Source organism: Anomaloglossus baeobatrachus, chromosome 4 (genome assembly GCF_048569485.1).
Source record: "Anomaloglossus baeobatrachus isolate aAnoBae1 chromosome 4, aAnoBae1.hap1, whole genome shotgun sequence".
In the NCBI taxonomy this organism is placed as follows: domain Eukaryota; kingdom Metazoa; phylum Chordata; class Amphibia; order Anura; family Aromobatidae; genus Anomaloglossus; species Anomaloglossus baeobatrachus.
In genome coordinates this window covers 225,830,211-225,857,761 of record NC_134356.1, presented here as the reverse complement: position 1 = coordinate 225,857,761, position 27,551 = coordinate 225,830,211, and the positions used below count along the sequence as shown (strand labels likewise).

Sequence of the window (27,551 nt, the reverse complement as noted above, 5' to 3'; positions counted from 1 at the left end):
CCCCCATTAAAAATAAAACAATTAAAATAAAACAACCCCAATGCATATTTGGTATCGCCTTGATCAGGAATGCCCAATCTATACAATATAAAATCAATTAAAGGGAACCAAACATCAGCATTTTCCTATATAAGGTGCAGCCAGTGCAGTACTGGCACTATCAGGCACATTGTGTACATACCATTAGGGTGCAGCTCGGGTGTTTAGGCTGTGAAATTCAGATTTATAAAGTTTGAAAATTCCTGCACTTTTTGATTGACGTGTGCACCTCTCTGCTAATGTCCGGGCGGGTTATGCACGTGGATCCGCGCCCCCCCGCCGCCTGTTCCTCCCTCCCTCTGGTCATATGTAAATTTCTAATCTTCAGTTACATGGCGTCGGATTTAGCGCCTGCGCATACCGCTCATCTCTGGCGCCGTGTTTCTGATTCTGAAGCCCACAGTGTTATGGTGCATGAGAGGGCGGCGCATGCGCCCTCGCTTCTTCAGATCTGTTGTGACCGCAGGAGCGCGCGGTCACAACAACACTGGAAAACAGCTGATCTTACCGATTAGCTGCAGCAGACGATATCGTAGCAGACATAACCTAAACAAACTTTCCTATGACCGGAAAGGGTCCACAAACATAAAACCTAAAATGTGTAACCCCAAATACAAATAAAAATATATATAAAGAGGGGATACAGAGAGAAAGGACCACAAATTGATCAAGGTGAAATACAAATTGCTTTATTAAATATATAAATAGGTGATACAGGGTGCACAGTGGTTGCAGGCAAAGATGGAAAAAGCCTGCCAGAAACAACCCACAGCAATACCTGAACTAACCACCAGATGGCAATGATACCTGGTGACAGGCAGCAATGTAAATAAGAGATTATACAAAGTATGGTAGCCTGTGAAAGACCAAAGGGGGACAGTGTAGTTAGTTAAATACTAAAGAGATCTGTAAGATCTCACATAAGTCCCACAGTGGCTGAAGGGCATAAGCGGTTAGAGAGTATTACCTTGCGTCATGTCAGAGCAGGGATGGTAGGACTGTCAAGGCGTGGGGGCGGGGCCTCAACGCGCGTTTCACCAGAAGTCTTCGTCAGGAGGCGTGGCTATGAGTGATGAGTGAAGGGTATAAATAGAGAAGTGAGGGAGCCCATTAGCAAATTGGCGCGCACAACGTCATGTTGCCATGCCCCCCGACGGCAGGACACGCCGGGCCCCCTAGTCATGAACGCGAGGAGGAAGTGACTGTCACGTGGGCCTGCATCCACACTACATCCGTGTGGTCCGTATGCGGGCCGTGTGACACTTGTGCTGCTGGAGAAAAACGGACATGCATCCGTGTGGAGCACACGGGCTCACGTGTGCTCCACACGGAGGCACGGGCCAATGGCTGCACACGTGCATGCACATATACCCATTGATTTTAATGGGTTTACATGTGCCCGTGTCTCCAGTACATGCGGGCACGGACCTAGCACGTACCGGAGACACGTGCGTGTGAAGGGGGCCTTATAAGAACGAGCGGAGTTTCCAATTTGCACCAAACACAAATCACGAATAAAAGCATTATCAATGCTTTTTTTCTTCAATGTTTTGCTTTTGCCTGATTAATCTACAGATGGGACACTCCACTGTAGACTGTACCAAAATGACCATTTGTTTTTATAGAGGAATTAACCCTCTTATACTTTATTTTGTTAAAATAAAGCAAAATGTCTGTATTGGATGAATTTGTTTTTATCACCAAATAAACCCTTTACTTTCCAGTTTTCAGGTAAACACCACAGAATGGAAGCAGCCATGTTCTGACGTGCTAGTAAGTTTACTCCTGTGTGAACATACACCAATATACACCGCTGTAGCAAGGAATGATCTTGGTAGCAAAAGCACTAGACTGTGGACGGACATTTATTGTCCACGTCCATCCACAAAACTGAGCACTGAAGCGTTCATCATTTTGCAATTGCCCGCCCGCGTCACTCTCCTCAGCCCACTCTCCTTAGCTCGGCGCCCGCCCGCCCGTTTCTTCCTCCGCAGATTAGGTGACTCACAGACTTTCCCGCCTTCTCCGGAATCCAGTCCAGATCAATAATAGCACTAGGTAAAGCTATGGCGACTTCTTACAACAGCGAAGATTGTGCAGCATGAGAGAATGTACAGAATGGTTCAGTGTAGTCAGCTGTGTAACGTGGCTCCAAAAGCTGTTATCCCTAACAAAAGCTTTCCCTGAGACTTTCATCTGAGGGAGCAGTCCCGTCTTTTTTTTTCTGGAGACATTTTCCCTCACCTTGTTTTGTGCCTTCTGTCAGGACCTTATTTTTCTGTCAGATATTTTATTTTCCTATGAACAGAGGAGTATGTGAGAAAAATAATCTGGCCATGATTAATTCAATGGGACAGTGAGAAATACCTAAGCAGAAAAATCATTATCACTAGCATTTGGTTAGTCTCCATTTTGTTAGCCCACACGTAGAGGCTGCATTGTGACCATACGTTTCCTTGCTATGTGACTTTACTCCATATCCATGTGGTATTCCATTTTTAATGGCTGGGTAGAAATCGTCAGTTTAGCCACAAACCCAGACCGCCATTACAATTAACAATGAGGCGATTTGCAGTGAGGCTGGGGTCCACCATGGTGGTCTTCACACGCCCCCGAGGAACATCTGCAAAGCGGTTGTTTCGAAAAAGTATTGGAAATTCATTACAAATGGCTGGCTTTTCCTGGCGATGCGGTTTCTGTAAAAACGCACAGCCATTAGCAATAAGTCAGCAATTTGCCTGTAATGGTACAGCAGAAAGTCACGGTCACTTTTAGGGCACGTTCACACTTGGCATTCATTATGCTTTTTCTGCATTAAAAGCACAGACCGTGACTGGAAAATTGCAGCAGAAATTCTGCATGATTTTGACACTTTTTTTTTTTATGCTGTTAGATCACATTGATCTCCAATGGGGAGAAGCGGTAGTAAGATAGCAGTGTTCAAACAGCGTAAATGCTCCATTTTTCTGTTCCTTTTTATCTGCATATTTTCTGTAGGGTCTGCACCAAATTAAGCAATTACAATCTTTTCTAAGGCTACATGCGCACACTGCAGTTTTGCACCCTCTGACCAAAAAATGCATGCATGTTTGCAGCGTTTTGGTGCGTTTTTGCCCATACGCATTTTTTCTATATTTTCAATAGAAAAACGCAGGGAAAAATGCAAAAAGAATTGACATGCTGTTTGTTTTTTCTGCACCCAAAACTACAGTGAAAAAAGAAGCAACGTGCACACAGCATTTTTGAATCTTCATAGACTTTGCTGGGGAAGGAAATGCATTTAATTTACGGCACCAAAAACAAATAAAAAAAACTGCACTGTGTGCCCAGGGCCTAATTGTGTTTTTGCGGCTTTTTTTTTTCCTATTTCTTTAGTGCATTTTTTCTGCAGATTTGCAGTTTTTCCATGCTTTTTTTTTAGTACAGGAAAGCTTTGATTTTGTATTTAAAAACACAACTGTTTTACATGCATTTTTCAGGCTTCCCATATATCCATCTATATATATATATATATATATATTATATATATATATATATATATATATATATATAATTGCCTTATTCTGTCTGTCTTGCTCCAAAATGACGTGATTACAGTGACAACGATCGCATTGGCCACCCGCCCCCGCCCCCCGCACGCATTGGCCGCTCAGCTCGCCCACGCCCCCCCCACACTTTGCCCCCTCGGACACGCCCCCGCACGCTTTGCCAGCCTCGGCCACGCCCCCGCACACTTTGCCCCCCTCGGCCAAGCCCCCGCACATTTTGCCCCCCTCGGCCACGCCCCCGCACACATTGGGTACCTATACACCCTCCCCCCAGGACTACTCCACGTATTACACACCTCCCCCCAGGACTACTCCACCAATTAGACACCTCCCCCACAGGACTACTCCACCAATTAGACACCTCCCCCACAGGACTACTCCACCAATTAGACACCTCCCCCAGGACTACTCCAGCTATTATACTCCATTCCCCCCGGACTACTACTCCTATTATCCTCCTCTCCCCCCAGGACTACGCCTCCTATTATCCTCCTCTCCTGCCAGGACTACTCCTCCTATTGTACTCCTCTCCCCCCAGGACTACTCCTATTATCCTCCTCTCCCCCAGGACTACTCCTATTATCCTCCTCTCCCCCCAGGACTACTCCTTCTATTATCCTCCTCTCCCCCCAGGACTCCTCCTCCTATTATCCTCCTCTCCCCCAAGGACTACTCCTCCTATTATACTCCTCACCTCCAGGACTACTCCTATTAGCCTCCTCTCTCCCCAGGACTACTCCTTCTAATATACTCCTCTCCCCCCAGGACTACTCCTGCTATTATCCTCCTCTCTCCCCAGGACTACTCCTTCTAATATACTCCTCTCCCCCCCAGGACTACTCCTCCTATTATACTCCTCTCCCCCCAGGACTACTCCTCCTATTATACTCCTCTCCCCCCAGGACTACTCCTATTATACTCTTCTCCCCCCAGGACTACTCCTATTATACTCTTCTCCCCCCCAGGACTACTCCTTCTATTATACTCCTCTCCCCCCAGGACTCCTCCTATTATACTCCTCTCTCTCCAGGACTACTCCTCCTATTATACTCCTCTCCCCCCCAGTACTACTCCTCCTATTATCCTCCTCTCCCGCCAGGACTACTCCTCCTATTATACTCCTCTCCCCCCAGGACTACTCCTCCTATTATACTCCTCTCCCCCCAGGACTACTCCTCCTATTATACTCCTCTCCCCCCAGGACTACTCCTATTATACTCTTCTCCCCCCCAGGACTACTCCTATTATACTCTTCTCCCCCCCAGGACTACTCCTTCTATTATACTCCTCTCCCCCCAGGACTCCTCCTATTATACTCCTCTCCCCCCAGGACTACTCCTCCTATTATACTCCTCTCTCTCCAGGACTACTCCCCCTATTATATTCCTCTCTCTCCAGGACTACTCCCCCTATTTATACTCCTCTCTCTCCAGGACTCCTCCTCCTATTATAGTCCTCTCTCCCCAGGACTACTCCTCCTATTATACTCCTCTCCCCCCAGGACTCCTCCTCCTATGTTACTACTCCTCCTATTATACTACTATTATACTCCTCTCTGCCCAGGACTACTCATCCTATTTTACTACTCCTCCTATTATACTCCTCTCTCCCCAGGACTACTCCTCCAACACACACACTGCACAAAACATACCTCCCCCCAAAACACACACACACACACACACATAGCACCACACACACACAACACTGCAGACACGCAGCGCTCCACAAACAACGCAACACACAAACACCGCTTTCACACCCCCCCACACCCAGACAACACCCAGAACATTTACAGCGCCCTACACAAACACTTGGTAACTACACACAACAACATCTATATATATAACAAAAATCATACATTACATAGTTACTTAGGTTGAAAAAAGACCTAGGTCCATCTAGTTCAACCTTCCTCCACCAGTTCTACATTTAGTCACTAAGTCATTTATAACCAACAATGTTTTGTGTACTGAGGAAATCATCCAGCCCTTTTTTAAAAGCTGTTATAGTATCTGCCATTACTACCTCTTGTGGTAGGGCATTCCACAGTCTGACTGCTCTAACTGTAAAGAACCCTTTCCTATTTAGCTGTTGGAATCGCTTTTCTTCCACTCACAGTGAGTGTCCCCTGGTCCTTAGTACTGTCTTTGGAAGAAATAAGTCATGTGCCAGTCCTTTATATTGACCACACATGTATTTATACATATAAATGAGATCTCCTCTGAGACGTCTTTTTTCTAAGCTAAACATATCTAACTTTTTCAACCTGTCATCATATGGGAGGCCTTCCATTCCTTGTAATAGTCTAGTTGCCCGCCTTTGAACTGACTCTAACTTCTGAATGTCCTTTTTAAAATGTGGAGCCCAAAACTGGATCCCGTATTCCAGATGTGGCCTTACAAGTGATTTATAGAGGGGTAACAATACGTTGGGATCACGGGATCTAATCTCTCTTTTTATACACCCTACACATTAACTACACAATAAATTCTAGAATACCCGATGCGTTAGAATCGGGGCACCATCTAGTATATATATAATGCTATTAACAGCAGGTTTGGGGTTAATCTCCGGGTTAATAGTGTTTAAAATCTTACCAGCGTCTGCACTTTGGACCCCGCTGCCAGGAGGAAAAGAACTTAAATCCTCCCAGCAGTGTTGGGTTTCAGTCACGGGGCCAGCACAGGTTCAGTCATCATTAGAACCAGCTGTTAGTCAGTGCAGGGGGCTCAGTTACAGCCACCACTCTCCATACACAGAGCAGTGACTGAACCTGAGCCGCTCCCATGTCTGAAACCCAAACGCTGCTTTGAGGATTCAAGTTCTTTTTCTCCTGGCAGCAGGATGCAATATGTGGGCGCCAGGCAAGTTTCAAATGCTATTAACCTGCTGATGAACCCTCTTATCTGCAGATTACTAGTGGGTTTTTTTTAAGTGGCAGGTTCCATTTAACGTTATTACTATAAGAATTTTCCCTACCCAATTAACACAGATGGGGGGAAAAAATGCATCAAAACATTATGTGCAAACATGCCCTTATGAAGCACACATCAGTTGCACCCAGGAGCCGCTATAGGATAAATTAATTTGGTTCATTATTAATATTCATACATTTAATATTCTAAAATAATAATTATATCACTTAAAATTGAACAGAATTCAGTATTCTGACATCCCCGTATATACAGTATGAGCTCACACAGCCCCCTATGTACAGCAAGAGCTCACACACAGCCCCGCTATTTATAGTATGAGCCCCAACGCAGCTCGCTATATTCTGTATAAGCCCACACAGCCTCCCTATATATAGTATGAGCCCCCACATAGCCTCTATATACAGAATGAGCCCCCCACATAGCCCTCTATATGCAGCATTAGCCCCCGCATAGTTGCCTATTTACAGCATGAGCCCTCACATAGCTTCCGAAATACATTATGAGCTGAACATACCTCCTATATACAATATGAGCCCTACTTAGCCTCCTATTTACACTGAGCTCGACATAGCCTCCGATGTACATTATGAGCACCTACATAGCATCCTATGTACATTATGAGCCCCCACATAGCCTCCTATATTCAGCTCTGAGCTCCCACATAGCCCTCTATATACATTCTGAGCCCTACATAGCCTTCTATTTACATTTGAGCCCCCACATAGACTCATATATACAGTTTGAGCCCCCACATAGCCTCCTATTCACAGTTCTGAGCTCCCACATAGCCCTCTATATACATTATGAGCCCTACATAGCCTTCTATTTACATTTGCGCCCCCACATAGACTCATATATACAGTTTGAGCCCCCACATAGCCTCCTATTCACAGTTTTGAGCTCCCATATAGCCCTCTATATACATTATGAGACCCCACGCAGCCTCTGACATATTTGCAAACAGCCCATACACATGGAAAACAGAACAAACATGCTTGCCTATCTCCTGTTCCCCCGACGCTCTGCTCTGGCCTCCAGTGCAAAGAGGCTCTGCACAGCACACGTTATGATGTGACATCGTTGTGTCTGCTTTGCCTCACATTGATTGGTAGAAGACGGAGCCAGCGGCACTGTTCTCTACCAATCTGTTCACACACGACAGGGTGGTGGAGGAGGGCACAGTGCAGCCAGCTGTCCTGTTTTCAACGGTCTCGGCCTGAGGGCTGGACTAGAACAACCACAGGGCAGATCTGGCCCGCAGGACGCATTTTGTCCAGCCCTGCCCTACAACCACCACTTACTTGCCGTGGTTTCCACATGTGGACTGACCATTATATGGGAGAAAGCTGTGTTAATCAGCAAGAAGCGACTTAAAGGGAACCGGTTACCAGATTTTTGATATATAAACCAAACCTAGTACCTTAAGCAGCGCCTGTGTTGCATTCCATTATGATGCATTTTATCCATTGACTCCCCCTGTACACCCCACAAATGCTTTTTTATTTATTCTCCTGCACTCTATGTAAATCTTTGGGTCTGGTCCGATAGATGTGTTTGGTTGCGGCTCCTGTCTCTCCTCTCTACTCTGATCGCTGTCCTCGTGTAATAATTGACGTGGATGACGCCTAAGGACCATCCACATCGCTGGGCGAAATCTCGCGCCTGCATAGAGACATTGCCACTGCGAACATAGCCGACTACATAGATGCACATACGTGAACTTGTGAGGTCTGTGTATGGGCGCGAGATTATAGCTGGGCATGAAGATGATGCAGGAGAACGGGGATCAGTGTGGAGAGGAGAGACAATAGCCACAACCAAGGACGCCCATCGTACCGGACCCAAAGATTTGCATAACGTGCAGGAGAATATGAAAAGGTATTTGTGGGGTGTACAGGGGGAGTCAAGGGATAACATGCACCTTTATGGAATGTAACACAGGTGCTGCTTAAAGGGAACCGGTCACCAGGTTTTTCCCTTATGAGCTGCGGTCACCACCAGTAAGTCCTTATATAAAGCATTCTAGAATACTGGCCAATCTATATAATGTAAAAAAGACATTTATTATACTCACTTAGGGGGTGGTCCAGTCTGATGGGTGTTGCTGCTCTCAGTCCAACGCCTTTCATCGTGTGTGGATCACTGTCCTCCTTAGGATACTTTCACACATCAGGTTTTTTCCATCAGGCACAATCTGGAAAAAAATGGGTAAAACGGATCCGGTACCGCATCTGTTTTATCCCCATTGATTTGCATTGTTACCAGATTGTGCCTGATGGCTTTGTGTTGTATCTGTTTTTTTCCGGATGCGGCAAAACTAAGTAAAGCGGCGGCCGGAGGCAACGTATCTTCTAACGTTTTTTTGTCCGGCAAAAAAACCGCATTGCGCAGCATCCGGCCGCTGCGGCGTATTTTTCAATGTATGCCTATGGACGCCGGATGCGACGCAATGCGGAAAAAAACGCATCCGGCCGCCGCATGCGGTTTCTTCCACTATGCATTCTCAGTAGCGTGCCGCAACCGGAAAAAAATGGACGGGCCGCATGTAAAAACTTATGCAAAGGATGCGGTGTTTTCGCCGCATCCGTTGCATAGGTTTCACAGCCGGATTGAGCCGCAGTGCTCAAACCGGATGTGTGAAAGTAGCCTTAGCAGCCCCGTGTTTTTGACGCGTCCTATATCATCCACACAGACTCCTCCATTGCGCTCCTGCACATGCGCGCTTTGATCTGCCTGGCTGAGGGCAGATCAAAATATTGTAGTGCGCATGCACGGGTCGACTTTGACCTTTCCTCACGCCTGCGCATTACAGCACTTTGCTCTGCCCTCAGCATTGCAGATCAAAGTGTGCATGCGCAAGAGCGTAATGGCGGTCTCTGTGTGGATGATGTAGGACACGTCATACATATGGGGCTGGGAAGGAGGACGGCGATGCATAAGATGGAGGAAGCACCAGACCCAAGAGGAGCGATAACCATCGGACCGGACCGCCCCTAGGTACGCATAATAAAGGTTTCTTTTTACGTTCTACAGATGAGCATGGACACATATATTGTATTCTAGAATGCTGTGTATAAGGGCTCAGTGGTGGTCACCGCAGCTTATAAGGGAAAATCTTGCAGGTTCCCTTTAAGGTGCTAGTTTTTGTTTATACCTCAAAAATCTGGTGACAGGTTCTCTTTAATGTTTATACAGTGCAGTTTTTTTTGTTTTTTTTTATGTGGCTCCAGTAAAGAACTGCACTAAGGGTACTTTCACACTTGCGTTCAGCGGAGTTCGTCACTATGGAGAATAGCGCAGTCCGTTAACGCACTGCGCTATTCTCCATAGACTTGTATGGATGACGCACTGTAACGCAAGTATCAGCGTTGCATCCGCCGGACGACGCAGTGTCGTTATTTTGACGCTGCGTCGGGCGGAAGGAACGCAGCATGTAACGTTTTTTTGAGCAGCAGAATCCTTTGGATTTCACTGCGCATGCTCTCTCTGGCTCCCTCCACCCGTAACCAGGGTACACATCGGGTAACCAAGGAACCCTGGTTACGTGTGCCGGGAGCCCGACACTTCCCCGCTCGGCTCCGCCCCCTCCTGCACTCCGTATGTATACACACACACACACACACACCTGTCCCCCAGCGATGCAGTTCCCGCGGCACTGACGTCCTCAGCCATGGCCCCGCTCGGCTCCACCCACTTCGCACTCCGCCCCCCGCACACATTACGACCGAACGATCAGCTGATCACCCGGCGGCCGGCTACTGTGAGTGATTAGCTGATCGACCGGCTACTGTGAGTGATTAGCTGATCGACTGGCTACTGTGAGTGATCGGCTGATCACCCGGCGGCCAACTACTGTGAGTGATCGGCTGATCACCCGGCGGCCAACTACTGTGAGTGATCGGCTGATCACCCGGCGGCCGGCTACTGGGAGTGATCGGCTGATCACCCAGCGGCCGGCTACTGTGCGTGATCAGCTGATCACCCGGCGGCCGGCTACTGTGAGTGATCAGCTGATCACCCGGCGGCCGGCTACTGTGAGTGATCGGCTGATCACCCGGCGGCCGACTACTGTCAGCGATCAACTGATCGTTCACAATAGTCTGCCGACGGTAAAACTGTAAAACACCCAAAGCGGATTGCGTTGTTTTGCAGCATCCGTTGTGCCACTATATGCAACACATGCGTTGCATCCGTCACACAACGCAATACAACGGATACCGTTCAACGCAAGTGTGAAAGTAGCCTAATTTGTGAACTGGTTGAATTGTGAAGAGTTTTGTGAAGATAAACGTGCAATCAGAAGTCATCCATTAATTCAGGAATTTTAGAGATTTATAAAATAAAATGCTGTTTCAAGGTAACAATTTAGCAAAATGTCAACTCAAGCTCTGGGTATAGTACAAGTTGTTCCTTTTTCTTACTGTCTTGAGTACTGAACAGTCCAGGAATAGCTAGGCTTTCCTTCGTTAGATCACAGTACAGTACCAGCTGTGTCACTAGATACCTTGGTAAAGGATTTGTTATTTGTTAGCCTTGAGCACTCGAGGCACATATCATCCAGCCCTTCTATAGATATGTATTCTTTTTTTGATCCTATATCTTTCTCTCAGGCCTTACTCACACATCCATATTTAAACACATACATGTAAGAAATGGTACTGATGTAAGGCTGCTTTCACACTACTTTTTTTTAACATGCGTCATGGATATTTTTTTTGCTGCAAAAGCGGATCCTACTTTTACAGCAAAAAAACGCATGCAAACGCATGTGTTATTTTGCAGGATCCTGTCACTTTACGTTTATGGGCGGGCATTGGAGTCATGTGATCGGGAGTGAGGGGAACTGAACGTCAAAGACTGGGAGCTGGCTTCTGACAGCTGTGGAGGCTCGTAACCAAGGTAAACATCGGGTAACTTGCTTGGGTACCCGATATTTACATTGGTTACGAGCGTCTGCAGCTGGTAGGAGCAGGTTCCCTGCACACGTAACCAAGATAAACATCGGGTAACTAAGACCGCGGTTACCCGATATTTACCTTGGTTACGAGCGTCCTCCGCTCTCAGGCGGGGGAGAGTGGAGAGAGAGGGAGGGGGAGGGAGGTGGAGAGAGAGAGACTGATCACGCGAGGCTGCTTTGTGGGCATGCTCAGTAGAGCAAGCAGGATCCTGTCTATCAGCATGCCAGCGTTCACATGCGTTTGCGTGCAGTATAGTCAGGATCCAGCAATTTGCAGTATTTGGACGCAGCTCAAAAACGCTACAAGTAGCGTTTTTGAAAAAAGTTAAAAACGGCAAGTCGCTGGATCCTCACTATAACGCACACAAATGCAAGTGAACGCATGTTGACGCAAGTCCATTGCAAATGCATTGAAATGAAAACACATTTGCACTGGATCCGTTTTTGCATTAAAAAAACGTTCATGACGGATGTTAAAAAAACGTAGTGTGAAAGCAGCCTAATTGGTGTTTTGCACTAGTGTGACATCTGTGTGTCCACTTTTACTGTCAGTGTCGTCAATGTTTTTCACGGATGGATAAAAATATTGCAAAATATAGAAGCTTTGTAATGTCAAGCTCATACAGCACACAGATTGTACACTTGATACCGTCAGTGTGCTGTATGTGTTTTTCACTGACGCACAGGAAAAACAGTGTAAAATCCACATATTTTTGCAGCTTTTTTTATGCGTTAGGCTACGTGCACACGTTGCTGATTTGATTGCAGAAATCTCTGCACCAAATCTGCATCTACTGGCAGGAAAAAAAGCTGCGGCAGAAAACATGCCTTTTTGCCGCAATTTGATGCCTTTTTTCTGTGTTTTCGATGCGTTTTTTTTCACTGATTTCAATGGTGAAAACAAGCTTGAAACGCAGAAAGAATTCACATGCAGCAGATTTTTTTCTGCAACCAAATCTGGAAGAAAAAGATCCTTAATGTGTACACAACACTTCTGCAGGATTCTCGTTGACTTTGCTAGCATAAGGATTTTCTTGCATATTTGTGAAAATCTCCAAGGCTAAACACATGATAAAACACAAAAAAACACAACGTGTGCACAGCCTTGCATGAGTTTTTGGTGTGGATTTTTCTCCATTCATTAGTATGGGTGAAATCTGCCGTAGAAATGCTGAAAGAGTGGACATGATGCAGATTTAAACCTGCACCAAATCTTCAAGAAGAAAATAACCAATGTGTCTTTGAGACTTCAGGAATCTCATATACTTTGCTGGCATCAAGAAACCATTCAGTTTTGTGACAAAACTGTCAAGAAGAAATGCGACAAAACAACAACGTGTGCACAGGTATGGGTGCGTATTATATCTGTGAAATAAACAGACACAATACTCACGTGCTGAAAAGCATAGACTATAGCACCAAAAGTCAATAAAGAAAAAAATTGATGGAGGTTTTTTCAAATGCTTTAATGTTGTGAATTTTTTAACAAAAGTAATTTCCGAAAAAGATATCACCCAACGTTTTGACCCGATATTGGGTCTTTTTCACGGCAAAATTTATCTAATATAATTATCGGAAGGAGAATATATTTCAAATAAAATACGCTTATAAAAGAAATATACACTTTATAAAAGAAAAAAACGATTTTCGACTCCGAGAGACCAATCTTGGAGATCCAGAAGACACGTAGATGCATGTATATTAATAAGGATCCTATTTACAACCAATTTACCCATACCAGCAGATATTGCACAATTTGAATTTATGGTTGGAGCTCTCATACCAACACACAGGCGACCAGTATATTTCTCATTGGACTCCCTCTTTTTTTATTTGAAATATATTCTCCTTCCGATATCAGATAAATTATCCTGTGAAAAAGACCCAATATCGGGTAGAAACATTGGGTGATATCTTTTTCGGAAATTACTTTTGTTAAAAAATTCACAATATTAAAGCATTTGAAGAAAAACACCATCAATTTTTTTCTTTATTGACTTTTGGTGCTGTAGTCTATGCTTTTCAGTATTAGGCTATGTGCCCACGTGTGTGCGCCACCCAACCTTACGGTCGAGCCAGACCTTTCTCTAATTTTACAATACTCACGTGCAGCACAGACATGTGGCTGAGGCCTAAGAAGCTTGACTTCTTGCACGAATATTTCTCTTCAGTATCATGTCAATATTTTTTGGTGTGTACTAATGAGGCAATGTAAATTTATGGCTATTAACATGACCATATAAAATATGTGCATATTTTGAAAATGCAAGATTGCGCTACTATCTGTTTTGTAGGTTGAAAACACCTACCTCAAGGGTTTTCCACTGATATAATCATGACATATATTTACTATACAGTAGCTAATCAATATCAAATCAATGGTGGTCTGACACCATCAATTAGCTGTTAGTAGCTTCGCCTGCACTCGAAAATACTTCATAGACTGTCTACTTTTGAATGCTGCTGACACTAGTAACTGGTGGTGGAGTTGAGGATTGGACCCCCAACCATATGATGTTGATTACCTATCCTACAAAAAGGTTATCAATTTAATTGTAGTGGAAAACACCCTTCCTGCACTAACATATTATTGACTGGTCTGTAACATAGGCCATCAATATAAAATTAGTGGGGGTCCAACACCTGGTACTCTTCAATTGATATGTGTTCCAGCAGCAGCCAGATGGAAGTTAGGCGGGCTTTGCACGCTGCGACATCAGTAACAATGTGTTACCGATGCTGCAGCGATAGTCCCGCCCCCGTCGCACGTGCAATATCTAGTGAAAGCTGCCGTAGCGATTATTATCGCTACGGCAGTTTCACACGCACATACCTGCCGTGCGACGTCCCTCTGGCCGGCGACCCGCCTCCTTCCTAAGGGGGCGGGTCGTGCTGCGTCACAGCGACGTCACACGGCAGGCGGCCAATTGAAGTGGAGGGGCGGAGATGAGCAGGATGTAAACATCCTGCCCACCTCCGTCCTTCTCATTGCAGCCGGCGGCAGGTAAGGTGAAGTTCCTCGCTCCTGCGGCTTCATACACAGCGATGTGTGCTGCCGCAGGAGCGAGGAACAACATCGTACCTGTCGCTGCACCGGCATTATGGAAATGTCGGAGGCTGCAGCGATGATACGATAACGACGCTTTTGCGCTCGTTCATCGTATCAAAAAGGATTTGCACGTTGCGATATCGACTGCGACGCCGGATGTGCGTCACTTTCGATTTGACCCCACCGACATCGCACGTGCAATGTCGCAACGTGCAAAGCCGCCCTTACAGTCATGACCGAAAGTGTTGGCACCATTCAAATTGTTCCAGAAAATTAAGTATTTCTCCCAGAAAATGTATTTCAATTACACGTTAAGTTGTACACTTGTTTATTTTCTTTGTGTGTATTACAGCACAAAAAAAGCAAAACCGAGAAAAAAAGCAAATTGGACATTATTTCACACAAAACCCCCAAAATTGTTGGCACTTTTCCAAAATTCTGGGTAAACAACTATGTTTCAAGCATGTAAAACTCGTTCGAACCCACCTGTGGCAAGTAGCAGGTGTGGGCAATATAAAAATCACATCTGAAACCAGATAAAAAGGGAAGACGTTGACTCAATCTTTGGATTGTGTATCTGTGAGTGCCACATAAAGCATAGAGAACAGAAAGAAGAGAACTGTCCAAGGACTTGAGAACCAAAATTGTTGAAAAATATCAACAGTCTCAAGGTTACAAGTCCATCTCCAGAGATCTTGATGTTCCTTTGTCCACAGTGCACAACATAATCAAGAGGTTTAAGACCCATTTTATTGTAGTTGATCTCCCTGGACGTAGACAGCAGAGAAAAATTGATAAAAGGTTGCTACACAGGATGATCTGGATGGTGGATAAGCAGCTTCAATCAAATTCCAAAGAAATTCAAGCTGTCCTGCAGGCTCGGGGTGCATCCGTATCAGCGCAAACTATCCTTTGATGTTTAAATTAAATGAAATACTATGGCAGGAGACCCAGTTGGACCCTACTGCTGACACAGAGACATGAAAAAGCCAGACTGCACTTTGCCAAAACGTACGTGAGTAAGCCAAAATCCTTCCACAAAAGTGTGTCGTGGACAGATGAGACCAAGATAAAGCTTTTTGGTAAAGCACATCATTCTACTGTTTTAGGAAAAACAAAATGAGGCTTACAAAGAATAGAACACAGTACCTACAGTCAAATATGGTAGAGGTTCAAAGATGTTTTGGGGGAATTTGTGCAAGGCATCATAAACTCTCAAGATCACCAAAGAATTTTGGGTCACAATTTAGCACCCAATGTCAGAAATCTGGCATTGCGTCCTAGGTCATAGGTAGTGATGCACAGACCCCAAAGACGGACTTCTCAGGGAAGTCCATATTACTGTTTGGGTTCGGCCACCTGGATAAAAATCTAAAAGAAAGGAACATGGGGATTAAAGCAGGACAATTATACTTACTGAGTTTCCGCCCATCTTTTACACTGCTTCCGGGTCCACTTATTAAATCTCATGAATATTCACAGCTTCACCATCTGTAACATTGTCTGTGATTGGTTGCAGTCAGGTTGCCGGCATCTGTGATTGATTGCCCTCACACTAGCTGTCTGGGTCCCTGAAATGGAGTGTAAAAATAAATAAATAATTGAAAAATATGTCGTTGGGTCCCCCGTATTTTTATATGACATTAGTGAGTTCACATCTGGCTGTTCACACGGTACCACAGCTGTCACCTTAGGGGAATGCATTGAACTCAAATCTAGTAATCCGGTATTGAATTTAATCCTGCCGAATTACTGATTACAATAGTGCCAGTTAATCAAGTAATCCGGCAGCATTGAAGTCAATAATCCGGTAATCCAGGACCATTAAACTCAGTGCTGCATTACCGGATTTGAGTTCAATGACAACTGTGACTTCAGGTGAATTCACTGACATCAGTGCTTTCACAGCTGCGGCTCCGTCAGATTGTCCTGAAAGCTACAGTGATCGGTCACGTTTTCTAATAGACTTGTATTAGCCCTTGTCATCCCAGCCACTGGAAAGAAATAGACATTTCTCCATGTGGTTCACATGGACATACGGTCCATGTGAAAACACAGACATCTGAAGATCACTATAGGTTGTAATGGGTACATGTGGTAGCCGTGAAAAAAATGGATACCACACATACGCTTCTGAATAAAACCGTGATCAAGACATCAGATCAAGTCACATGTTCAAACCTCCATCTCACCTATGACTCTATTCCTGCATGTGCGTGTGCGTGTGTGTGTGTGTGTGTGTGTGTGTGTGTGTGTGTGTGTACTTCAAATAAGGCCAATTTGACACTGCAGATTTGGTTCTCAATTTGACATTAAACAGATGCAAAATATTAATATCTTCAGTGTGAAAATGGCCTGAGGGCTTATTCACACTAACACATCAGGACATTTAGATATCAGCCATGTTTACCTCACCTTTGGGTACCACATGCTAAACATGCATATGTGAACTAATGTAAACTAACCTTAATAAATTAATCACATTAACTGAAGCACAGTGTACCATTTCTGTGTAGAAAACATTGTTTTGTCTTGTTTGTGTTTTGCTGTTGTTAGCATTTCATGTTATGTATTGGGAAACATTAGAGAATGTATAATATTAAATAACTCCAAACTACTTATTTTATTTATACAGATCAGCTATAGAAGCCATGGCCCCTGGAAGGAAGTCGGCAAAATCAGAAAAAACAATCCAAAGTGAAAAAGTACATCCATATAACTTTGTAGAGGCAGAACAGAAAACTCTGAGTGGATCAGATGAAGACATCTCAGAAGGTATATAGCTGCATGGTAATGGTAAATGGTGGTGATAGTGAATTCTGTTGGGTCTTAAATAAGAATGTGCAGACCCATGGCCCCCCTATTTGTGATTTTTTAGGCTGGGAAGGGCCAAATAACTATAGACCTTCGCAGCCTGATAATACCAGCCCCCAGCTGTCTGGTTTATCATGGCTGGCTATAAAAAATAGGGTGAACGTGATGCCAATTTTTAAATTATTTAAATAATTTAAAAAATGGAATGGGGTCCCCTCTATTTTTGATAATCCGTTAAGGTAAAGCAGACACCTGAGGGCTTCAGTCCGCGGTTATCTGCTTTACCTGCACTGGTTATCAAAAATAGAGGGACTCCAAGTCATTTATTTATTCATTTTGTTCACAGCAGTGTACAGGCATCTTCCCCATGCCGAAAAGCTTGTTTGGCTGTGCTGCAGGCTTTCAACAAACTTTATTAGCATCTGAACAGTACCCAAACTCGGACATTCACTTCGAGTTTGAGTCCCAGACACTAGGTGTCCGGTACGATTCCCAAACTTTACAGTTCGGATTTGCTCATCCCTAGTCTTAACCTTTCAAGCCAAACCCATTTTTAAATATGTTGTTAGTGAATTCTGAGTTCACAGATGAAGTTCACAACTGGGATCCACTATCGATCAGGCTCTGTTAAAATCTGAATTATGATTTTCTGTTAAATATACTGCGGCCAAGAGTCAATGCTGTCTCCACGGTATGACGGACATTATTTTGTCAGGAAGAATGGCAAAACATGCTATTCTGTTTTCCCTATTAATTATAATGGAATTTGCAACCTGGGGCTATTGTTGCAGATAATATGTAACTCGAACGAGTGCTATCCACTGTTTATTGTATAGCACTCAGTCCAATACTAGGGCTCATGCGCACGTTGCCTACTTACATGCATTTACGCTGCGTATTGCACTGCAGTGCAAATGCATCCGTCCTGCGTCCACTGCATAATCTATGTAGATTGTGCATAATCCATGCGTACGATGCTTTTATCAGCGCAGAGATTTGGGTGCTAAAATTTTGACCCAAATCCGTGCGTTCATAAAAGCAGGATGTCAGTTATTCCGTGCGCTATGGATGCAGCTCCCACTCTGTCTATGGTGGGGGCAGCAGCCATAGCGCATGAAATCGGCTTTTGTTAACAAAAAAACTGCATTGATTATGCAGTCTTTCTGCAGCGATTTGACGCGCACATGTGCTGTCAAATTGCTTCAGAAGATTATGCAGTTACGCGCGCATGAGCCCTTATACTATTGGCCAGTGACGACTAGTGTTTGTTTTATCATGTGGAATCGGCATGAGAAAAAAATTGTTTTGCAATTTCTTTTTTTTTTTCACAGATAAAGCTATGCTGATTGAGAAACATGGGAAAAAACGTCCTGCACAAGTGATGGCTCAAGGAGATGCAGATGACATGGGGTGATTATATTTTTCTAGTTAATGAAAACCCCCTGCTCCTGAACACTAGTAGAGATCATTATTTGAAGATTGAATTTTACAAGTATGTGCTAGACACATGTCCAGTAATCATCCGTTAGAACGGCTCCAGAAGCAATCCATTAGCAAAAAAGTAGTGCAAACACAACTTTTCTTTGTCGCTCCATTGGGAGACCCAGACAATTGGGGTGTATAGCTTCTGCCTCCGGAGGCCACACAAAGTATTACACTTAAAAGTGTAAAGCCCCTCCCCTTCTGCCTATACACCCCCCCGTGCCTCACGGGCTCCTCAGTTTTTATGCTTTGTGCGAAGGAGGCTGACATCCACGCATAGCTCCACATCTTAGTCAGCAGCAGCTGCTGACTATGTCGGATGGAAGAAAAGAGGGCCCATAACAGGGCCCCCGGCATGCTCCCTTCTCACCCCACTCTGGTCGGCGGTGTTGTTAAGGTTGAGGTACCCATTGCGGGTACATAGGCAGGAGCCACATGCTGTTTTCCTTCCCCATCCCTTAATGGGCTCTGGGTGAAGTGGGATCCTAATCGGTCTCCAGGCACTGGGACCGTGCTCCCTCCGCAGCCCCTGGGGAATCTGCTGGACAGGAGCCGGGTATCGTCAGGGACAAGGCCCTGCTACTGTGAGGTACTCTGTGTCCCCGTGGGGGACCGCGCATGGAGCGCTTGTGCCATACACACTGCAGTACTGCTGGGTGTGTTAGTGCGCCGGGGACTACCGCGCCGACCGCGCTTATTGCCGGCCGCGCTTATAACTTTAGTCCCCGGCTTTTGCGGCCTAGTATCGCATATTCCCGCCCCCAGGCCTGCCAGTCAGGGGAAGGGCGGGACGCTGCACAGGACGTCAGCGCTGAGGGCTGGAGCATACTTTGTATCCTCCTCCCCCCTCACTCAGCACAGTGGGGCGTCAGATTCCCGCACTTTCTAGGGCACGCCCACGGCCCCCTCCTCCCCACAGAACGCCGGCAGCCATTCCTGTCAGCACTTCTGACGCTGGAGAGGAGAGACAACACGGCTCTGGGAGGCCCAGGCAGGGAATCTGGTGGTCACACAACCGCTTTGAGCGGTCGGTAAGCAGCACCTGTGGTGCTGGCCCCACTGAGTGCCGAAGTGTACATATATATATATGCTTATATGCTATACATTTACACTGTACGGTCGCACTGTTGATTTTTGGCTATATACCCTCCTGGATTGTACTCAGACGAGACAACAGCATGTCGTCCGCAAAAAGCAAGGGTGCCAAAGCACAGGCTTACTTTGCAACCTGTACCTCATGTGCGGCTATACTACCGGCAGGTTCCACCGACCCTCATTGTGTGCAATGCTCGGCCCCTGTGGCACTTACTCAGCCGGAGCCTCTGCTACTGGTGGCCCAGGTGGAACCACCTGCTACCACTGTCCAGGTGACAGGGACGGAGTTTGCAGTATTTGCTGACAAACTGTCTGAGAGTATGGATAAATGGTCTGCTAAGATACTAGAAGCCTTACAGTCCAGACCGGTGACTCAGGCCCCGGGCACTGTTGAATCATTGACCCCAGGCCCCCCTCAGTTGGAGCAGCAAAGTGCTCCTGGGGTGACTCATAGGTCCCAGGGTGAGGTCTCTGACACGGACCGCAGTCCCAGACCGCCTAAGCGGGCTCGCTGGGAAATTCCCTCGACTTCATCACACTGTTCACGGTCTCAGCAGGAGGACTCTCTGGATGATGAAGCGGAGGTAGCAGATCAGGATTCTGATCCTGAGGCCGCTCTCAACCTAGATACACCTGAAGGAGACGCCATAGTGAATGACCTTATAGCGACCATCAATCAGGTGTTGGATATTTCTCCCCCAGCTCCTCCAATTGAGGAGTCAGCTTCTCAGCAGGAGAAATTCCGTTTCAGGTTTCCCAAGCGTACATTGAGTACGTTTCTGGATCACTCTGACTTCAGAGAGGCAGTCCAGAAACACTGAGCTTGTCCAGATAAGCGCTTTTCCAAGCGCCTTAAGGATACACGTTATCCCTTCCCCCCTGACGTTGTCAAGGGCTGGGCTCAGTGTCCCAAGGTGGATCCTCCAGTCTCCAGACTGGCGGCTAGATCCATAGTTGCAGTGGAAGATGGGGCTTCACTCAAAGATGCCACTGACAGACAGATGGAGCTCTGGTTGAAATCCATCTATGAAGCTATCGGCGCGTCTTTTGCTCCAGCATTCGCAGCCGTATGGGCATTCCAAGCTATCTCAGCTTGTCATGCGCAGATTAATGCAGTCACACATACGTCTGCTCCGCAAGTGGTGTCCTTAACCTCTCAGGCGTCAGCGTTTGCGTCCTACGCCATTAATGCTGTCCTGGACTCTGCGAGCCGTACGGCGGTAGCATCCGCCAATTCGGTGGCAGTCCGCAGGGCCATGTGGCTACGTGAATGGAAGGCAGACTCTGCTTCCAAAAAGTTCTTAACTGGTTTGCCATTTTCTGGCGACCGCCTGTTTGGTGAGCGATTGGATGAAATCATTAAACAATCCAAGGGAAAGGACTCATCCTTACCCCAGTCCAAACCAAACAGACCTCAACCACGGAAGGTACAATCGAGGTTTCGGTCCTTTCGGTCCGCGGGCAGGTCTCAATTCTCCTCGTCCAAAAGGCCTCAGAAGGATCAGAGGAACTCCGATTCATGGCGGTCTAAGTCACGTCCTAAAAAGACCGCCGGAGGAACCGCTCCCAAAGCGGCCTCCTCATGACTTTCGGCCTCCTCACACCGCATCCTCGGTCGGTGGCAGGCTTTCCCGCTTTTGCGACGCCTGGCTGCCACAGGTAAAAGACCGTTGGGTGAGAGACATTCTGTCTCACGGTTACAGGATAGAGTTCAGCTCTCGTCCTCCGACTCGATTCTTCAGAACATCTCCGCCCCCCGAGCGAGCCGATGCTCTTCTTCAGGCGGTGTGCACTCTGAAGGCAGAAGGAGTGGTGATCCCTGTTCCTTTTCAGCAACAGGGTCACGGTTTTTACTCCAACTTGTTCGTGGTGCCGAAAAAGGACGGATCCTTCCGTCCTGTTCTGGACCTAAAACTGCTCAACAAACACGTAAAAACCAGGCGGTTCCGGATGGAATCGCTCCGCTCCGTCATCGCCTCAATGTCCCAAGGAGATTTCCTAGCATCAATCGACATCAAAGATGCTTATCTCCACGTACCGATTGCTCCAGAGCATCAGCGCTTCCTGCGTTTCGCCATAGGGGACGAACACCTTCAGTTCGTGGCACTGCCTTTCGGCCTGGCAACAGCCCCACGGGTCTTCACCAAGGTCATGGCAACAGTAGTAGCAGTTCTGCACTCTCAGGGACACTCGGTGATCCCTTACTTAGACGATCTGCTTGTCAAGGCACCCTCTCAAGTGGCATGCCAACACAGCCTGAACATTGCTCTGGAGACTCTCCAGAGTTTCGGGTGGATCATCAATTTTCCAAAGTCAAATCTGACACCGGCCCAATCACTGACATATCTTGGCATGGAGTTTCATACTCTCTCAGCGATAGTGAAACTTCCGCTGGACAAACAGCGTTCACTACAGACAGGGGTGCAATCTCTCCTTCAAGGCCAGTCACACCCCTTGAGGCGCCTCATGCACTTCCTAGGGAAGATGGTAGCAGCAATGGAGGCAGTTCCTTTTGCGCAGTTTCATCTGCGTCCACTTCAATGGGACATTCTCCGCAAATGGGACAAGAAGTCGACGTCCCTCGACAGGAACGTCTCCCTTTCTCGGGCAGCCAAGGCTTCCCTTCAGTGGTGGCTTCTTCCCACTTCTCTGTCGAAGGGGAAATCCTTCCTGCCCCCATCCTGGGCTGTGGTCACGACGGACGCGAGCCTGTCAGGGTGGGGAGCGGTCTTTCTCCACCACAGGGCTCAGGGTACTTGGACGCAGCCAGAGTCCTCCCTTCAGATCAATGTTCTGGAGATAAGGGCAGTATATCTTGCCCTAAAGGCGTTCCAGCCGTGGCTGGAAGGCAGGCAGATCCGAATTCAGTCGGACAACTCCACAGCGGTGGCATACATCAACCACCAAGGCGGCACACGCAGTCGGCAAGCCTTCCAGGAAGTCCGGCGGATTCTGCTATGGGTGGAAGCCACAGCCTCCACCATATCCGCAGTTCACATCCCGGGCGTAGAAAACTGGGAAGCAGACTTTCTCAGTCGCCAGGGCATGGACGCAGGGGAATGGTCCCTTCACCCGGACGTGTTTCAGGAGATCTGTTGCCGCTGGGGGATGCCGGACGTCGACCTAATGGCGTCCCGGCACAACAACAAGGTCCCGACATTCATGGCACGGTCTCAAGATCACAGAGCTCTGGCGGCAGACGCCTTAGTTCAGGATTGGTCGCAGTTTCAACTCCCTTATGTGTTTCCTCCTCTGGCACTGTTGCCCAGAGTGTTACGCAAGATCAGGTCCGACTGCCGCCGCGCCATCCTCGTCGCTCCAGACTGGCCGAGGAGGTCGTGGTACCCGGATCTGTGGCATCTCACGGTGGGCCAACCGTGGGCACTACCAGACCGACCAGACTTGCTGTCTCAAGGGCCGTTTTTCCATCTGAATTCTGCGGCCCTCAACCTGACTGTGTGGCCATTGAGTCCTGGATCCTAGCGTCTTCAGGGTTATATCAAGAGGTCATTGCCACTATGAGACAGGCTAGGAAACCAACGTCCGCCAAGATCTACCACAGGACGTGGAGGATATTCTTATCTTGGTGCTCTGATCAGGGTTTTTCTCCCTGGCCATTTGCCTTGCCCACTTTTCTTTCCTTCCTTCAATCCGGATTGGAAAAAGGTTTGTCGCTCGGCTCCCTTAAGGGACAAGTCTCAGCGCTCTCTGTGTTTTTTCAGAAGCGCCTAGCCAGACTTCCACAGGTACGCACGTTCCTGCAGGGGGTGGGTTTGTCACATAGTCCCTCCTTACAAGCGGCCGTTAGAACCCTGGGATCTGAACAGGGTGCTGATGGCTCTTCAGAAACCACCTTTCGAGCCAATGAGGGATATTTCTCTTTCACGCCTTTCGCAGAAAGTGGCCTTCCTAGTAGCAGTCACATCACTTCGGAGAGTGTCTGAGCTAGCAGCGCTGTCATGCAAAGCCCCTTTCCTGGTGTTTCACCAGGACAAGGTGGTTCTGCGTCCGGTTCCGGAATTTCTCCCTAAGGTGGTATCCCCCTTTCATCTCAATCAGGATATCTCCTTACCCTCTTTTCTTTGTCGCTCCATTGGGAGACCCAGACAATTGGGTATATAGGCTATGCCTCCGGAGGCCGCACAAAGTATTACACTTAAAAGTGTTAAGCCCCTCCCCTTCTGCCTATACACCCCCCGTGCTCCCACGGGCTCCTCAGTTTTTTTTTTTGCTTTGTGCGAAGGAGGTCAGACACGCACGCACAGCTCCACAGATTGGTCAGCAGCAGCTGCTGACTTTATCGGATGGAAGAAAAGTGGGCCCATATAGGGCCCCCAGCATGCTCCCTTCTCACCCCACTCTTGTCGGCGGTGTAGTTAAGGTTGAGGTATCCATTGCGGGTACGGAGGCTGGAGCCCACATGCTGCTTTCCTTCCCCATCCCCCTCAGGGCTCTGGTGAAGTGGGATCCTATCGGTCTCCAGGCACTGAGACCGTGCTTCATCCACAACTCCTGGGAGACTGCTGGATAGGAGCCGGGTATCGTTCAGGGACATGGCCCTGCTACTTGGAGGTACTTTGTGTCCCCGTGGGGACCGCGCACAGCAACACTCCAGCATTGCTGGGTGTGCTAGTGCACCGGGGACCGCGGCGCTGACCGGGTTAATATGTGCCATTACACACTCAGCGCTGCTGAGTGTGTTTATGTATAGGGACTGCCGCACTAACCGCCGCTGCCAGGGAAACACTGCGGCGCGGCTGGGACTTGTAGTGCGCCGGGGACTTTCGCGCCGGCCGCGCTTTTACGGCGGCCGCGTTTATTACTAGAGTCCCCGGCTTTTTGCGGCCTAGTTTCCTTTCCTCCCGCCCACAGCCCTGACAGGCAGGGGAAGGGCGGGACGCTGCACAGAACGAGCAGCACTGAGGGCTGGAGCATGCTTTGCATACTCCATCCCTCTCACTGTGCACAGTGCGGCTCCAGTTCCCGCACTTTCTGAGCCACGCCCACGGCTCCCACCTCTCCTCAGGACGCCGGCAGCCATTCCTGTCAGCTCCTTGGACGCTACAGAGGGGGACAAAGTCTGGGAGACTCAGGCAGGGACTCTGGTGGCCTCACAACCGCTTTAAGCGGGTGGTAAGCAGCACCTGTGGTGCTAGCCCCATTGTGCAGTAGTGTAACATTATATGTTTATGGTATACATATTTTACACTGTATGGTGCACAGTTGAATTCTGGCTATATACCCTATTGTGTTACTCAGGGAAGATAATAGCATGGCGCCCACGAAAGGCAGGGGTGCCAAAACACAGGCTTATTATGCTGCCTGCGCCGCATGTATGACCCCGCTACCGGCAGGTTCCACTGACCCTCATTGTGTGCACTGTTCGGCCCCTGTGGCACTTACTCAGCTAGATCCTCTGCTAAGGGGGGCCCAGGGGGAGCCACCTGCTGACACTGTTCAGGTGACGGGGACAGAGTTTGCAAAACTCTCTGAGACTATGGCTAAGATACTAGAAGCCTTGCAGTCCAGGCCGGTATCTCAGCACAGGGACTCTGTTGAATCTTTGTCCCCTGGCCCACCTCAGTTGGACCAACAATGTCCTCCTGGGGTGTCTCATGGATCCCAGGCTGAGGGTTCTGACACAGACCCCGGCCCCAGACCGACTAAGCGAGCTCGCTTGACAATTCCCTTGACATCCTCATATTGTTCAGGGTCTCAGCGGGGGGAATCTCTAGTTGATGATGCGGACACAGCTGATCAGGATTCTGATCCTGAGGCCGCTCTCAATCTTGATACTCCGGACGGGGACGCCATAGTGAACGACCTTATTGCGTCCATCAATCGTATGTTGGATATTTCTCCCTCAGCTCCTCCGGTGGAGGAGTCAGCTTCACAACAGGAGAAATTCCGTTTCAGGTTTCCCAAGCGTACACCGAGTATGTTTCTGGACCACTCTGATTTCAGAGAGGCAGTCCAGAATCACCATGCTTGTCCAGATAAGCGTTTTTCTAAGCGCCTTAAGGATACACGTTATCCCTTTCCCCCTGACGTGGTCAAAAGTTGGGCTCAGTGTCCCAAAGTGGATCCTCCAATCTCCAGACTGGCAGCTAGATCCATACTTGCAGTGGAAGACGGGGCTTCACTCAAAGATGCCACTGACAGGCAGATGGAGCTCTGGTTGAAATCCATCTATGAAGCTATCGGCGCTTCTTTTGCCCCAGCATTCGCAGCCGTATGGGCGCTGCAAGCTATCTCAGCAGGTCAAGCGCAAATCGACGCAGCCACACGCACGTCCGCGCCACAGGTGGCGTCCATAACCACACAGACTTCGGCATTTGAGTCTTACGCTATTAATGCTGTTCTGGACTCTGCGAGCCGTACGGCGGTTGCAGCCGCCAATTCGGTGGTACTCCGCAGGGCCTTGTGGCTACGGGAATGGAAGGCAGATTCTGTTTCCAAAAAGCGCTTAACCAGTTTGCCAATTTCTGCCAACCGATTGTTTGGCGAGCGTTTGGATGAAATCATCAAACAATCCAAGGGAAAGGATACATCCTTACCCCAGCCCAAACCGAAAATACCCCAACAGAGGAGGGGGCAGTCGAGTTTTCGGTCCTTTCGGGGCGCGGGCAGGTCCCAATTCTCCTCGTCCACAAGGCCTCAGAAAGATCAAAGGAACTCTGATGCATGGCGGTCTAAGTCACGTCCTAAAAAGGCCACCGGAGGTGCCGCTACCAAAGCGGCTTCCTCATGACTTTCGGCCTCCCCACTCCGCATCTTCGGTCGGTGGCAGGCTCTCCCGCTTTTGCGACACCTGGCTGCCACGGGTAAAAGACCGTTGGGTGAGAGACATTCTGTCTCACGGTTACAAGATAGAGTTCACCTCTCGTCCCCCGACTCGATTCTTCAGGTCATCCCCGCCTCCCGAGCGAGCCGAGGCTCTTCTGCAGGCGCTGGGCACTCTGAAGGCAGAAGGAGTGGTGGTCCCTGTTCCTATTCAGCAACAGGGTCACGGTTTTTACTCCAACTTGTTTGTGGTCCCAAAGAAGGACGGGTCTTTCCGTCCTGTCCTGGACCTGAAACTTCTCAACAAACACGTAAAGACCAGGCGGTTCCGGATGGAATCCCTCCGCTCCGTCATCGCCTCAATGTCCCAAGGAAATTTCCTTGCATCGATCGATATCAAGGATGCATATCTCCACGTACCGATTGCTCCAGAGCACCAGCGCTTCTTGCGCTTCGCCATAGAAAACGAACACCTGCAGTTCGTGGCACTGCCGTTCGGCCTAGCAACAGCCCCACGGGTTTTCACCAAGGTGATGGCTACTGTAGTAGCGGTCCTCCACTCTCAGGGTCACTCGGTGATCCCGTACTTGGACGATCTGTTGATCAAGGCACCCTCTCTAGAGGCATGCCAACACAGCCTCGACGCTACCCTGGAGACTCTCCAGAGTTTCGGGTGGATCATCAATTTTCCAAAGTCAAATCTGACACCGGCCCAATCGCTGACATATCTTGGCATGGAGTTTCATACCCTCTCAGCGATAGTGAAGCTTCCACTGATCAAGCAGCGGTCACTACAGACAGGGGTACAATCTCTCCTTCAAGGCCAGTCACACCCCTTGAGGCGCCTC

At 47.8% G+C, this 27,551-nt stretch overlaps 1 protein-coding gene across 1 annotated transcript in view; it reads left to right on the top strand.

Moving 5' to 3' along the window:
- The first annotated feature begins 2,013 nt into the window (after positions 1-2,013).
- Positions 2,014-27,551, top strand: part of SYCP3 (synaptonemal complex protein 3) — a 172,722-nt gene continuing 147,184 nt past the window's right edge. The window contains exons 1-3 of the mRNA XM_075344707.1: positions 2,014-2,097; positions 17,165-17,304; positions 18,675-18,753. Coding sequence (XP_075200822.1) covers positions 17,181-17,304; positions 18,675-18,753 — 203 coding nt within the window. The 5' untranslated portion in view covers positions 2,014-2,097; positions 17,165-17,180. The remainder of the gene's footprint in view (positions 2,098-17,164; positions 17,305-18,674; positions 18,754-27,551) is intronic.